Source organism: Narcine bancroftii, chromosome 14 (genome assembly GCF_036971445.1).
Source record: "Narcine bancroftii isolate sNarBan1 chromosome 14, sNarBan1.hap1, whole genome shotgun sequence".
In the NCBI taxonomy this organism is placed as follows: domain Eukaryota; kingdom Metazoa; phylum Chordata; class Chondrichthyes; order Torpediniformes; family Narcinidae; genus Narcine; species Narcine bancroftii.
This window is the reverse complement of record NC_091482.1, coordinates 33989621-34002270: the sequence shown is the minus strand read 5'-3', so window position 1 is coordinate 34002270 and position 12650 is coordinate 33989621. Positions and strand designations below refer to the sequence as shown.

Genomic DNA, 12650 nt, shown 5'->3' with positions numbered 1-12650 from the left:
GACCTCATGAAGGAGTTTCTGCTGAGACCCACTCCTTAGAGTGCAGGAGGTCAAGTGGAAATCTTACTGAGGTCTATACAATCATGAGGGGCATCGATAAGATGAATAGTAACAGTCCGTTTCCACAGAGTAGGAGAGACTTAAGATGAAAGGACAGAGCTATAAGATGAGGGGCTGGTACTTAGAAGAGACATGAGGAGACAGTTCATCAGCCAGAGGGTGGTGGGCGTGTAGAACGAGTGGTCAGCGTAAGTGGTGGGGGCAGGTGCATGACCTTTTTAAGAACCACCTGGATAACTACAAGGGTTATCCAAGCTTCTGTTCCTGTCCTGTATGAATTACCTTTGTTACCATCTCATTTGACGGACACCTTTGAGCTTGGCTCTGGGGACATTTTGCCTCTGAGAAAGGCTTCCATTTTATAGTATCTTTAAAGATATCCCAATGGACTTTACTGGCTGTGAAGGATAGTCACAGTTGAAAGCAGGTTTTTTTTTGTTCAGAAAGACCACTTGCTAAAAAGTGACCCAATGTTCAGTGAAAACTGTTGGCTAAAATCCAGGTGGTACTTTCTTTGTTTGCCCAATCTGATTGTGGGATCGATGGAGGTTTAACATCTCATCCAAAAAGTGGGTTTCTGCTAGTGTAGTCCTCCCTCATGCCAGATTGGAACTTCGGCCCAGCTTCTTGCACTCAAGATTCTGGAATCCAAAAGCATCTGATTTGAGGGAGAGAGAGCTCAGTCACAAGCGTGTGTCTGTTAGATCACCTTCAGGTCTGAACGTACAATAGAGGAGGCAGCCTTTGACTATCAGACCCTACCTACTGAATGGGCAGAACAAGATGATTGTCCATTTTCAGATGTTGAGTAAGAGTGGGTGCTAATTCTACACATTTGACTTGGTACTTTCCACAAATCACCTCCTGCGTTTATCCATCAAGTAGCTGCTTAGTGAGTGATGATACAGTCAGACGAGCTATGATCTTATTGAACAGTGAAGCAGGCTAAGAGGAATATTCCTCTTCATTTTTAAGTCTGTATAGTTTAGTTCATTTTCTGAAATTCTTGACATATGCTGATCTACTACATGAATGTTTTTTTAATCTTTATCTGTTATTAATGTGAACATTTTATATGTGAGCACCTTACAGTACAACTCCAATTATCCGAAATGGGTTTTTTTTTGGAGATCCAGTCATTTTTTAAAAGTAGCTCAGTGGTAGCAGCAAGTCACTTGTAACCATGTTTAAACAACAGCAAACAACAAGGGAAGGCTTTTAAAGCATCAAAATAATGTTTAATTCTCACCAGAAAAATGCTGGCCACCGCTGATCACCGACTCCACCCCACCGAGGTCTGTGCTGCTGCCGGGATGCAGCAATTTCCCCACTGCCGCCAGGAACTCAAGGTGCCTGGTCTGTTCAGCTCCAATAAAAAATTTCAGATAAATGAGGATTTCTGATTTTTTTTGGGATATCCTCATTTAATTTAAAATAATTGGGCAATTGAGGTTTCAGAGAATCCAATTTTTTTTTGGATAATCGGAGTTGTAAATAGTCAGTCTCTTGTAAAAGCAGGGTCATTGTAGTTGAGATATATTTAATTCTCTCTCTGTTTCAGAACAGGAAGCAGTGATCCATACTGCATCGTAAGAATTGACAACGAGACAATAATCAGGTAAGAAAATTATCTTTGATTTGCAGAATGGCTGCATATGTAGTTGGATTTTTTAAAAACAATCTCATTCCCTCCTTTCTCCTGGTAGTAATCCTCGTCTTCCTCTCTGGCCAGCATTGTCTACTTGCTAGAATGTAGTGGGGTGCCCTTTATGTGTTCGGTTATTGGGTCCGAGAGATCTAAATCCAATACAGAGGAAGGCAGAGGAACCTGTGCCTGAGTTTCACACCTTCCTGTCCTTACTTCCCCTTCAACAGACAGGTGGGGACATTGACACCCTTTTCAGGATTGTTCCTGCCCCACTCAAAGTCACTCTGCTTGTTACTGGCATTTGACTTTGTTACAGCCTGTGGCTGCCCATTTCAAAGGTTCCTTTTTTATTGTCGTGTAATATATATGATATATTTCAACAAGAGCAACATGGTTAGCATAACTTACAGTGCCAATGATCGGGACCAGGATTCAAATCCCGCGCTGTCTGTTTCTACATTTTCCCCATGTCTACATGGGTTTCCTCCCACTGTTCAAAGTTTATAGGTTAATTGGGGGTAGTGGGGTGGCATGGGCTTGTGGGCCAAAAGGACCTGTTACAGTGCTGTATGTCTAAACCAAATTTGTCTGCCATAAGGTAAACAAAGAGGCGCCAGGAATAATTTGTGGCGTCTGTAACAATAGGAGATGAAAGATTATGCTTTTAGTGCCCTTTGTCTCATCTTTACCCATTCCTCTCACTGCTGCTTCACCGTAGCAGACTGGAACGTGGAATTAAAAATACTCGAGGAAGGGCTTAAACCTGAAACGTTGGTTATGTATTTTTAGCTTTGCAATATACTGTTTAACCAGCTGAGTTTCTCCAGCATTGTTTTCTTTTGCTGGAATGTGGAATTAACTGTGAGCTAAACAGCTGCTTGATCGCCATTTTTGTCAAGCAAATCTGACCCACTCCTTCTGTTACGTTCTGGCCTCAGCACAAGGTTTCCACCGCCACAAGTGTCAAATCGAGCTCCAGGCCTCACTGGCATGAGGCAAAGCTCAGGTGGCAGGTCCTGAGGCCTCAACCCCAGATAACACTGTTAGCTGTTCAGTTACGCATCGCTGACAAAAGGCTTCTCTGCTGCCTCAGTTTCTGGACGATAATTTTTTCCTGAAAGTAAGTTGGTGATTAAAATAGACAATTTCAAGCTGAACACAAAGATAATTTTAGATTTGCTGCACTAAATGGGATGTTGGAGAAGTTTTGGTTACCCTCCTCACCCTATGGGCACTGCCCGTCCTGCTGAGCACCCTATGGGCACTGCCCGTCCTGCTGAGTTTCTTAGGAACATCTGTGCATTGCAAATCAAAGAATCACTTGAGTGAAGTTTCTGTGGATCACACTTTAAGAAGGAAGTGATCAAACTCTGAAAGGCTCAGGAAAAATTCACAGGGATGCTGCCAAGTTTTTGCAGCTTGAGATCTTACAAGAGATGAGATAGGTGTAGAGCTCGTCGAAAGAACCAAAGACTTGTTGATCCAAACCAAGGCTTTTATTAGCAAAAGACAGGAGCTCTTCACAGGTGGCTGACCAGTCCGGAATGATCCGACCTGGCTAGGGACACAACCCTTTAAGGCCCAAACAATAGGTGTGGCTTAGCTCTCAGCCAATCGCTGTAAGCACAGTCTAGATACAGTAACTATATACACTATGTACATTGGTGATAGATCTGTACTATCACATTCACCCCTTCTTGGAGAATTGACCCTGGGAAAAAAAACAAAAACGAGGGAGAGAATGAAAAGGAAGGGGTAGGTCAAGGACTGTAGCGGTCAGGGGGTCTGACCATCCGGCGTGACCGCCGTGGTGCCGGGATTGGGGTCGCTGGAGTGGTGTCGCCAGCGGGCTCATCGGGTGCGACTGCTCCGTCGCTCAATTCCCCAGTCGTTTTGTCGGCAGGGTGGCCCGGGTCATTGGGGTGCTGTTGGTCCTTCTGTTGCGGCACGGGGCCTGGAGCATAAGGAGTTGGGGGGTTTGCTGGGTCTACCGCGTCCTGAGCTAGGTCCCGCACTGAAACAGTGTCCTCCCGCCCGTCTGGGAACTCCACGTATGCGTAATGTGGGTTCACGTGGAGTAGAGTCACTCGGTCGACCAAGGGGTCGTTCTTTGAGTGCCGGACGTGGCGTCGCAAAAGGACGGGGCCAGGGACGGTGAGCCATGCCGGTACAGTGGTTCCCGATTCGGATTTCCTCGGGAAAAGGAACATCCTTTCGTGGGGGGTGGCATTTGTTGCAGTACATAGGAGGGAGCGGATGGAGTGTAAGGCACTAGTGAGAACCTCCTGCCAGTGAGAGGTGGGGAGACCTTTAGACCGGAGAGCCAGTGTAACCGCTTTCCATATGGTGGCATTCTCCCTCTCGACCTGGCCATTACCGCGTGGGTTATAGCTCGTGGTCCTGCTTGAAGCAATACCACACTCCAGAAGGTACTGTTGCAGCTCTGCACTCATGAATGAGGACCCCCTATCACTGTGGATGGAATTGGGGTACCCGAAGATGGTGAAAATACTGTGAAGGGCCTGTATCACTGAGGTGGCAGTGGTGTCTGGGCAGGCCACAGCGAATGGGAAGCGGGAGTATTCGTCGATGGCCGTAAGGATGTAGGTATTACGGTTGGTCGACGGTAGGGGTCCCTTAAAGTCTACGCTAAGACGCTCGAAGGGGCGGGTGGCTTTGATAACGTGGGAGTTATCCGGACGGAAGAAGTGGGGCTTGCGCTCCGGTCTTTTGCTAATAAAATTGTAGAGCTCGTCGAAAGAACCAAAGACTTGTTGATCCAAACCAAGGCTTTTATTAGCAAAAGACCGGAGCTCTTCACAGGTGGCCGACCAGTCCGGAATGATCCGACCTGGCTAGGGACTCAACCCTTTAAGGCCCAAACAATAGGTGTGGCTTAGCTCTCAGCCAATCGCTGTAAGCACAGTCTAGATACAGTAACTATATACACTATGTACATTGGTGATAGATCTGTACTATCACAATAGGCTTGGACTTTTACCTTGAAGGGGTGACCTTAAAAACATTTAAGATTTTCAGCGTTGTGCTCAGGGTCAGAAGTGTAAGGTCAGTGGGAAGATTTAAAGGGGATTGAAGGGCAAGTTTTTTTTCTACAAGCAAGTGTGGGTATTTGGAACATGTTGGAGAAGATGTGGCACCATGCAGGTACAAATGCAACATTTAAACTACATTTGTGCCAGTTCGTGGCATGTCAACAAATACTCCATCGTACCTCTCTGCAGGTACACTGTGGAAAGTACACTGACTGGTTGCATTGCAATCTGGTTTGATAATTGGAATGCAGAAGGTTGCAGAATGTGGGAAACATAGACAAGTCCATCATGGCCAGTTTCCTCCTGTCCATTGAAATATAAAGGTCTTTGAGGGCAGCCAACATCATAAAGGTCCCCCACCCTCCACCATCATCCTGGTTGCAATCTAACACTTGGTTCAAAAAGTGTCTTTATCTGGCAGCTGTCAGCCTTTTGACTCTCCCTGTGCTACCCGATCCGTAAGCTATTCTGGACCACCAAAAGGTCTGCAGCTCGACTGAAATGCAACTTGGTTATTGCACTGCAATAGCCCCACTGCTCTTCACAAACAAGATCTGTCCCACGATCTAGTGAGTCGTGTCCAGCACACATTACTGGCTTTCAAATTGCTTTACATGGCCACAGATTGCAGGAGGCCGCTCGGCCATTCAACTGTGGCTTCATGGAATTGTCAGCTAACCACCTGCAGAATCTGGGCCTTTTTTTTTAAACCTTTTGCAACAACTGTTTAAAAGACATTAAATAAACGCATGGAAAATTTAAGGAATTTAGTCACATCAGGAGCTTGGGATGGTTCATTTGGCCTGCAATTTTATTTTAATAATTTATTTCAGTCTAATGAATGCAAAATGAAAGTTCACAGCCTTCCTCAGTTGTGTGTTCACTCAGTAGAGGAGCACAATCTGTAACCTGGAGGCTGACATCTTTTAATGGATTTAATACTTCCATGTTTGAACTCTGAAATACCTTAGAATTATCTCTATTTTATTTCAGTTGATTTCCATCTTTCCAAAACAACACTGTGGAAAAAAAAATGTCAAAGACTCCCAAAGAAGTAGATTTGGAAAGCTGTAACTTTCTAAATTTATGTGGAGGAGGAGTGGAACCTCTAACTAATGGTAGCTTGATGTACTGCAGCTTCTATAATCATAAGTTATTCTCTCTCTCTCTCTCTCTCTCTCTCTCTCTCTCTCTCTCTCTCTCTCTCTCTCTCTCTCTCTCTCTCTCTCTCTCTCTCTCTCTCTGTCCTTTGGAATGAGTACCCTAAATCTGAAGCAAAAACTGAGCAGCATCCTTGGAGGCAAAGTTCGGCTGCAGATTTGCAACTTGTAACATTGAGCACCTACGAATGGCCTCTACGAATGCTGCCTGACCTGGTGAATTCCTCCAGCGGCCAGTTTCCATTTGTTGCCTCCGATTGTCTGAGGTCATGGATTGCTGTACGATGTCTATGCATCTTTTGCATCTGCTTGGGCTGCGAATTTTCTCCGCTTCCGCTGTGTAATCTCATCAGGGTTTCTTGTGAACAGAGGAGCAGTTGCCAGCTGCTATTGGCAATGATGTGACAGGCAATCTAACAGAAAACTTGATCTTCACAGCCAGTGCATGGCAGCTACAATACTATTGCCCTGCAGCCACAATGCACCTTCTGTGAATGACGTGGATGCGTAAATTGGTGACGTAGAATCAATCAAGCTGTGCTGTTGGACGTGAACACATCCAGAAAAAAAAGCTGGGAGCAAATTGGAAAGTCATTTATCAGCCTACTTGGAAATGTTGTGCAAGGAGGGACTTGGAGGTCAGAGTGCAGAGCCTTGAGTTCCCAGGTGAATATCACCATGGATCTGTCCTGGTCCAATCACGTCGAGTGCATGGCCAAGAAGACTTCTCCTCTTCAGAAGAATAAAGGAAATTGGGCAGCTCCTCAATGCTTCTTGCCAATTTTCATAAATCCACAACAGAAATTTAACAAACATGGGAATTTGGTGAAGAAGGGCCAAAACGTGTTGCTTGCAATTAAATAAGTGGAGTCAAATCAAGAAGGTTACAAATATTTAATTTCATGAACAATTAAAACAGCCATATTCTTTAATTGTTACAGCAATTGGAGGAATGACAGACTTTCCTAGTGCTGCAGGATGGGGCTGCGGGATGGGGCTGCGGGATGGGGCTGCGGGATGGGGCTGCGGGATGGGGCTGCGGGATGGGGCTGCGGGATGGGGCTGCGGGATGGGGCTGCGGGATGGGGCTGCGGGATGGGGCTGCGGGATGGGGCTGCGGGATGGGGCTGCGGGATGGGGCTGCGGGATGGGGCTGCGGGATGGGGTTTTTGGGAAGGGACTGCGGGAAGGGGCTGTAGGATGGGGCTTGCATCCACAGCCAGGAATGTTGTCAACTCAGAAGAAAGTGGGGATTTCAAACCAAGCAGTTCCAGGCAACACAGCAGAGGGTCTAACAGACGGAATATTTCAGACACGGTCACACTACAGCTGGTGTGTGACTCTTCAGGCAGAGTTAGAAGAAATGACTAATAGGACAGACAAGTGGATTGGGAGACCCTGAGGGCATTGTGGTATTGATTCCTGAATGTTGTAGAAGGGAAAGGTTCTTTGAGGTCAAGTTCACCATTGGTGATTCAGCTGGGGGTGCTCAGAGGGAAGAGATGATTCGACTGATGAGGGGAGGGGATGATTTGATATTTCTGTTGCCTTTGTCATTGCCCCATGGTTTCTGGGGACAAGTATGTTACGAAGAGGCCGTAGAACATTCTGAGAGGGGACTGATCATGATGATGAGTTTATTGATAGAATAACACCCCCTTTATCTGGAATCCAATCAACCGGCAGTCTCAAGCCACCGGCAGAATAATCGAGAAAAATAAATTGGTAAAAATACAGGAGTTTAAAATCGTCATCAGTTCACCAATCACGCAACACCCAGTCTCAAGCAACTGGAAAAGACACTCATCTGGCATCTACTAATCCCCATAGTACCACCCTGGTGGTGGTACAGTGTACACATTGTACAATGTACATGTGCACCGAAATTCATGGTTGCCTCGGGCCGAACAGAGCTTGTGGAAACAAAAACTACTACAATAACACCCATAACTGAGTTAAAGAGGCAATAAATACAAAGAATAGAAAATAAATATTCATAGTCGTCCTCGTGGGTGCTTTGGCAATAGAGCAGACACTTGTTTGGTGGTGTTGGAGGAGTCCTTGATTAGTATACAAGAGCCTTATTGGCTACTGGAAAGAAACTGTTCTTGAGCCTGGAGGTGCTGGGCCTCAAGACTTCTGTACCTTCTACCTGATGGTAGCAGTGTGTGAACAGGGTGATGGGGTCCTCTGGGATGTTGGCTGCCTCCTTGAGGCAAGGCCTCACAGATGACTTTAACTTTTGGGTGGGAAGACACTGTGATGGACCTGGCTATGTTTGTTACCTGGCCATTTGAATTGCCAAACCAGGCTGTGTTGCAACCAGTCCGAATATTTTTCACAGTGCACCTGTAGACATTTAAAATAAAATCTTTTTTATTGGGTTTTATAATAAATACAGTCCCATGGAAAATAAAATAAAAAGGAAACTGAAAATACAATATCATATATGTGTATATATACATATATATATATATATATATATATATATATATTAAGATAAAACATCAAACTATAAACTTGGTCCCCCTTTCACTGTACTGGGTGAAAAAAAATCATCAAAAGTATTATATAAAAAAACTCCAGCTAATCTACTCTAATTAAAAAAAGCTAACAGTTCACCTTCACTGTGCAGGAAGTTACCTGGGACGAAGGCTGGTGTCACCCCCAGGTCCGCGCGGTCTCCGGGTTCGTCGGACATTTTGTGGGTTGGTTCATGTCTTCGTGCGCGGATCACTACATGACTCCCCCCGCCCCCCCCAGAACCGGCGATCGGGCCATTGTCCATTGACTTGGAGAGTCTGCCCTTGTGTGTCATGGGGAAGGAGTGGAGACCAGTTGGTCACAGTCCAGATATGCCAGTTTCAGGCTGTCGACTGTAAAAGTCTCCTCCTTACCACCGATGTCGAGGACAAAAGTGGAGCAATTGTTCCTGATGACCCTGTAGGATCGTTGTAGGGGAGGCTGGTGTGCCCCAGTTCGCACGAAAGTCCCTGGGGATGTTATGTTTGGGCTGGCCATGTGGTGGGGATTATTGCAAGACCAGGGATCCCAGGTTTCACTGCAAGTTCTCAAGGGTGGTTGTGGGGCTTTCTAGGCATTTATTGGGGGCCAGGAACTCCTCTGGAATGATCGTGCACTGTAGACCATCTCCGTTGCTGAGGCGACAGTCCTTTGGCATAGTGCAAATCCCAGAAGGAGCCAAGGCTGCCATCCACCCAGTTGGGACCCTTAAGTTGGGCAATTAAGGCTGCCTTCTGGTGCCTGTGGGAGTGCTCCACCAACCCATTGACCTGAGCATGATATGCTGTGTGTGTCCACAGGAAGTTAGCCAGTGCTGCCCTGAGCCCAGAAGTGAATTGTGCCCCCCCGTCTGAGGTTAGATGCTCTGGGACCTCAAATCTGGACACCCATGTGTTAATGAGTGCTCAGGCACAGGTTTCTGTGGTGGTATCAGCCAGCGGGACCACCTCAGGCCACCTCATGGAGTAGTCGGGACCATGGTGAGCAGTTATCTCGCCCCACGGGAAACTGGTAGCAGCCCCACTATATCAATGTGTCAGTGGCTGACTGGTTTAAAAGTCTGTGTGGGCACCTTTATGTGAGTCCGCATTTTTGAGGACTGGCAGCTCATGAAGGTCCAGGGCCACTGGCTGACATGCTTATGGAGGCTGCGTCAGACGAACCTGCTAGTCACAATCTCGACTGTAGCCCAGATTGCAGGATGTGGATGGTGGCTCCATGTAGCCAGGACAATGGGGTAAGGACTGGCGTTGGAGATGTCGCATAGCAGCGTCAGGCTACATTGCCTGATGGGGACGTCTTCCACCCTGAGACTGGAGACAGCTGTCCTATACGCGGGGATCTCAGGATCCTGCTGCTGTGATTTGGTGAGGGCCAACGTATTCGACCCCCTGTGACAGGGCGTGTACCTATTCGATCGCGGGGCATGACAGAGTGTCGGCTCCCACGTTGCTTTTCCGCATGATGTACTGTAGATCCGAGGTAAATTTAGACACGTAGGACAAGTGTCTGTCGTTGGGCAAGTCTGATCTTGCAGTCAGCTCTTCGTGGGACTTCTTGATGTGGTCTAGAATGGTGCTGGTGTCCCTCTTCGCTCTCCAGAGCATGTTTGCCCAGGCCGCAATCCTCCAGGGGTCACTGAAGTCCTCATTTGTGAGCAAGAGTTGGATATCCTCAGGCAGCTACTCCAGAAAGATCTACTCATCAAAGAGCAGACAATGTTTTTGGCCCCCAATCCATCTATACGCAGCAATCGGGCAGCATACATGCGCCAGGAAACAAGTTAACAGCTCTTTGAGGGCCATGTATTTGCCTTGCTCTGGTAGGTTGCAATAGGAAATCTATGTCCCTTGCCACTGTGTCCTGATTGAGGGAGCTTACGACATAGAAGTAACAGACGTCGGTGGCGGGGATGTGTCGAAGCTGGAACTGAGTGAACCACACTTGTGGCTGTGACACCCAAAACGTTGGGAGCCTGAGAGAGAACGCCTGGTCTTTCATCTTTGGGTCCAACTGCCAGTTGGATCTGACGGGGTCACCAATTTAGCATTCACGCTACACAGGCGTGGAGAAGAATGACACGCACACCAAAGACTTGAAATTGAGACTGGTTTATTACACTGGCCGCCGCATTTATATGAGCCCCAGGTGCTGACGTCAGGGCACCGCATCATCGGAGCACTGGCCTGGGATTGGCCGGCATTCCTGCAACAGTTCCCACTGTGCAGGATGTCACCTGGGATGACACCAAGTGTCACCCCCAGGTCCACACAGTTACCGCATTCATTGGCCATTTTGTGGGCTAGTCTGCATCTCTGTGTGTGGGCCACTACATTAGAAACATTTACATCATATAAAAATAAGATATAAAAGGTCTCCAAGTATCTTCAAATTTCACCGAAGAATCAAATACATGATACCTAATTTTTTCTAAACCTAAGCAGGACATAATATGAGAGAACCACTGGAACACTGTGGGAGGTCTAGAATCTTTTCATTTGAATAGGATGGCTCTTCTAGCCAACAATGTAGAGAAGGCCACAACACGTTGCACTGGTACAGAAAAACTCCCTACATCTGGTTCAATAACCCTGAAAAGACCAGTTATTTGATTGAGTCATATCTCCACCTAGAGTGCAGTTGAAAAGATTAAAAAATTTTCTTTCCAATAGATTTCTAAGGATAGACAAGACCAACACATATGTGTCAATGTAACAATTTCAGATTTGCATCGGTCACAAATAGGGTATTAGAAAAAATACTAGCCATTTTATGTTTGAACATGTGAACGTGATGGACCACTTAGGATTGATATAATGAATGTTGGGCACATATTGAAGATGTATTCACCAGTTTAAGATCTTGTCCCATAGATCCTTCGATAGGGATCTTGCAATTTCACCTGTGGTCATTTGATAGAGAATTTGATGACATGTCAAATCTCCTCAGACTCTTTCAAAGGTAATGGTGTGTCTTCCTCACATGTACTAGCACTTGGGAGGGTCTACTCAAATATAGACTCCCAGGAAGTTGAATAGACAGAAGGTTTGTTCCATTTTCATATGAAAGGGTGAAAGAAGAATGAGCAGATTGTAGGGAGCAAGGATTGATGTTAAAATATGACCTGAAAGCTAGTGATCCCTGGATCTTCACTGGAGCCATGCACCAGTGAGTGCTAGAATAGGGAAGCGGAACAGATAGATTCAGGAGGTCAGGCCATATCTGTGGGAAGAGAGGGAGATGATCTTTTAGGTCTGAACATTCTGACAAAGCATCTCCGACCTAAAATGTTGACTCGATTTCTCTTCCTGAGCTGAGTATTTCCAGCATTTTCCACCTTCTGCTTTCCAGCATCTGCAGTCGTTTCAATTTTTCAAGCATGAGGTTTGAGGAGGGGTGGAAAGGGAATTATAGATTTCTGGATGTCGCACCAAGAAAGAAAATCGGGGATTCAATAAACAAATTAGGAAGGCAGAACATGCTCAGAAAGCAGAGGGAACAAGAAGACAGAGAAATAGAACCCAGTTTAGTTGTGCTTATTTGTTAATGCAAAGAGTCTTGGAATCGAGGATGATGAGCAGAGAACACAGATATGAGGGAGAATGGTATGTGGCCTCTACTGAAACATAGTTGGGAGATGGGCAAATTTGACAGCTACATTCGTGACTGCAGGGTGTCTGAGATTGAGTGAGCTGGTGGTTAAAAGAAAGATGGTCATGAAAATGATTACAGAGACAGAAGTCTGTGAGCGTGGTAAAATCTCAGCCGGTCTCGGAGGAGGTAAAGATATATTACTGACGTCTTGGGCCTGGGCCCTTCTTCAAGGTGTAAGCAAAATGCAGGAAGGCGTCTGAACAAAGACCGAAGAATGGCAGGGCAATAAGGCCTGCTGGCTTGTTAATTGGCTACTGGAAATTGCACGTGGCAGGAGAATTGAGGGGCATTAGAGAGAAAATAGGAAATGTGGGGGTATTAGACTGATGGGATTACTATATATGAGCCTTCAGGAACTCAATGGGCTGAATGGTCTTTATGTTCTAAAGAAATATAGAACTTGGGTGGGGTGAGATGGACATTACAGATCCAATGAACAGATAGTAGAAAACAGAATTCTGGAAATGATTTTTTTTAACTAAGGAAAGGGGCTAATAAAGCAAAGAATGGGTCTAATTAGAGACCAAAATGATAGCCTGCATATTGAAGTAG

The 12650-nt window shown here is 46.0% G+C and overlaps 1 protein-coding gene across 6 annotated transcripts in view; it reads left to right on the top strand.

The window, feature by feature from the left end:
- The window catches only part of rasa4 (RAS p21 protein activator 4), a 288131-nt gene that overhangs the window by 27021 nt on the left and 248460 nt on the right, over nt 1-12650 (top strand). For all 6 annotated transcript variants that reach the window (XR_011348806.1, XM_069911332.1, XM_069911330.1 and 3 more), the window contains one exon: nt 1622-1678. Coding sequence is in view for 2 of the 6 variants with exons in the window: in XM_069911332.1 (XP_069767433.1) it covers nt 1622-1678 (57 nt within the window). In the remaining 4 variants the exon portion in view is untranslated. The remainder of the gene's footprint in view (nt 1-1621; nt 1679-12650) is intronic.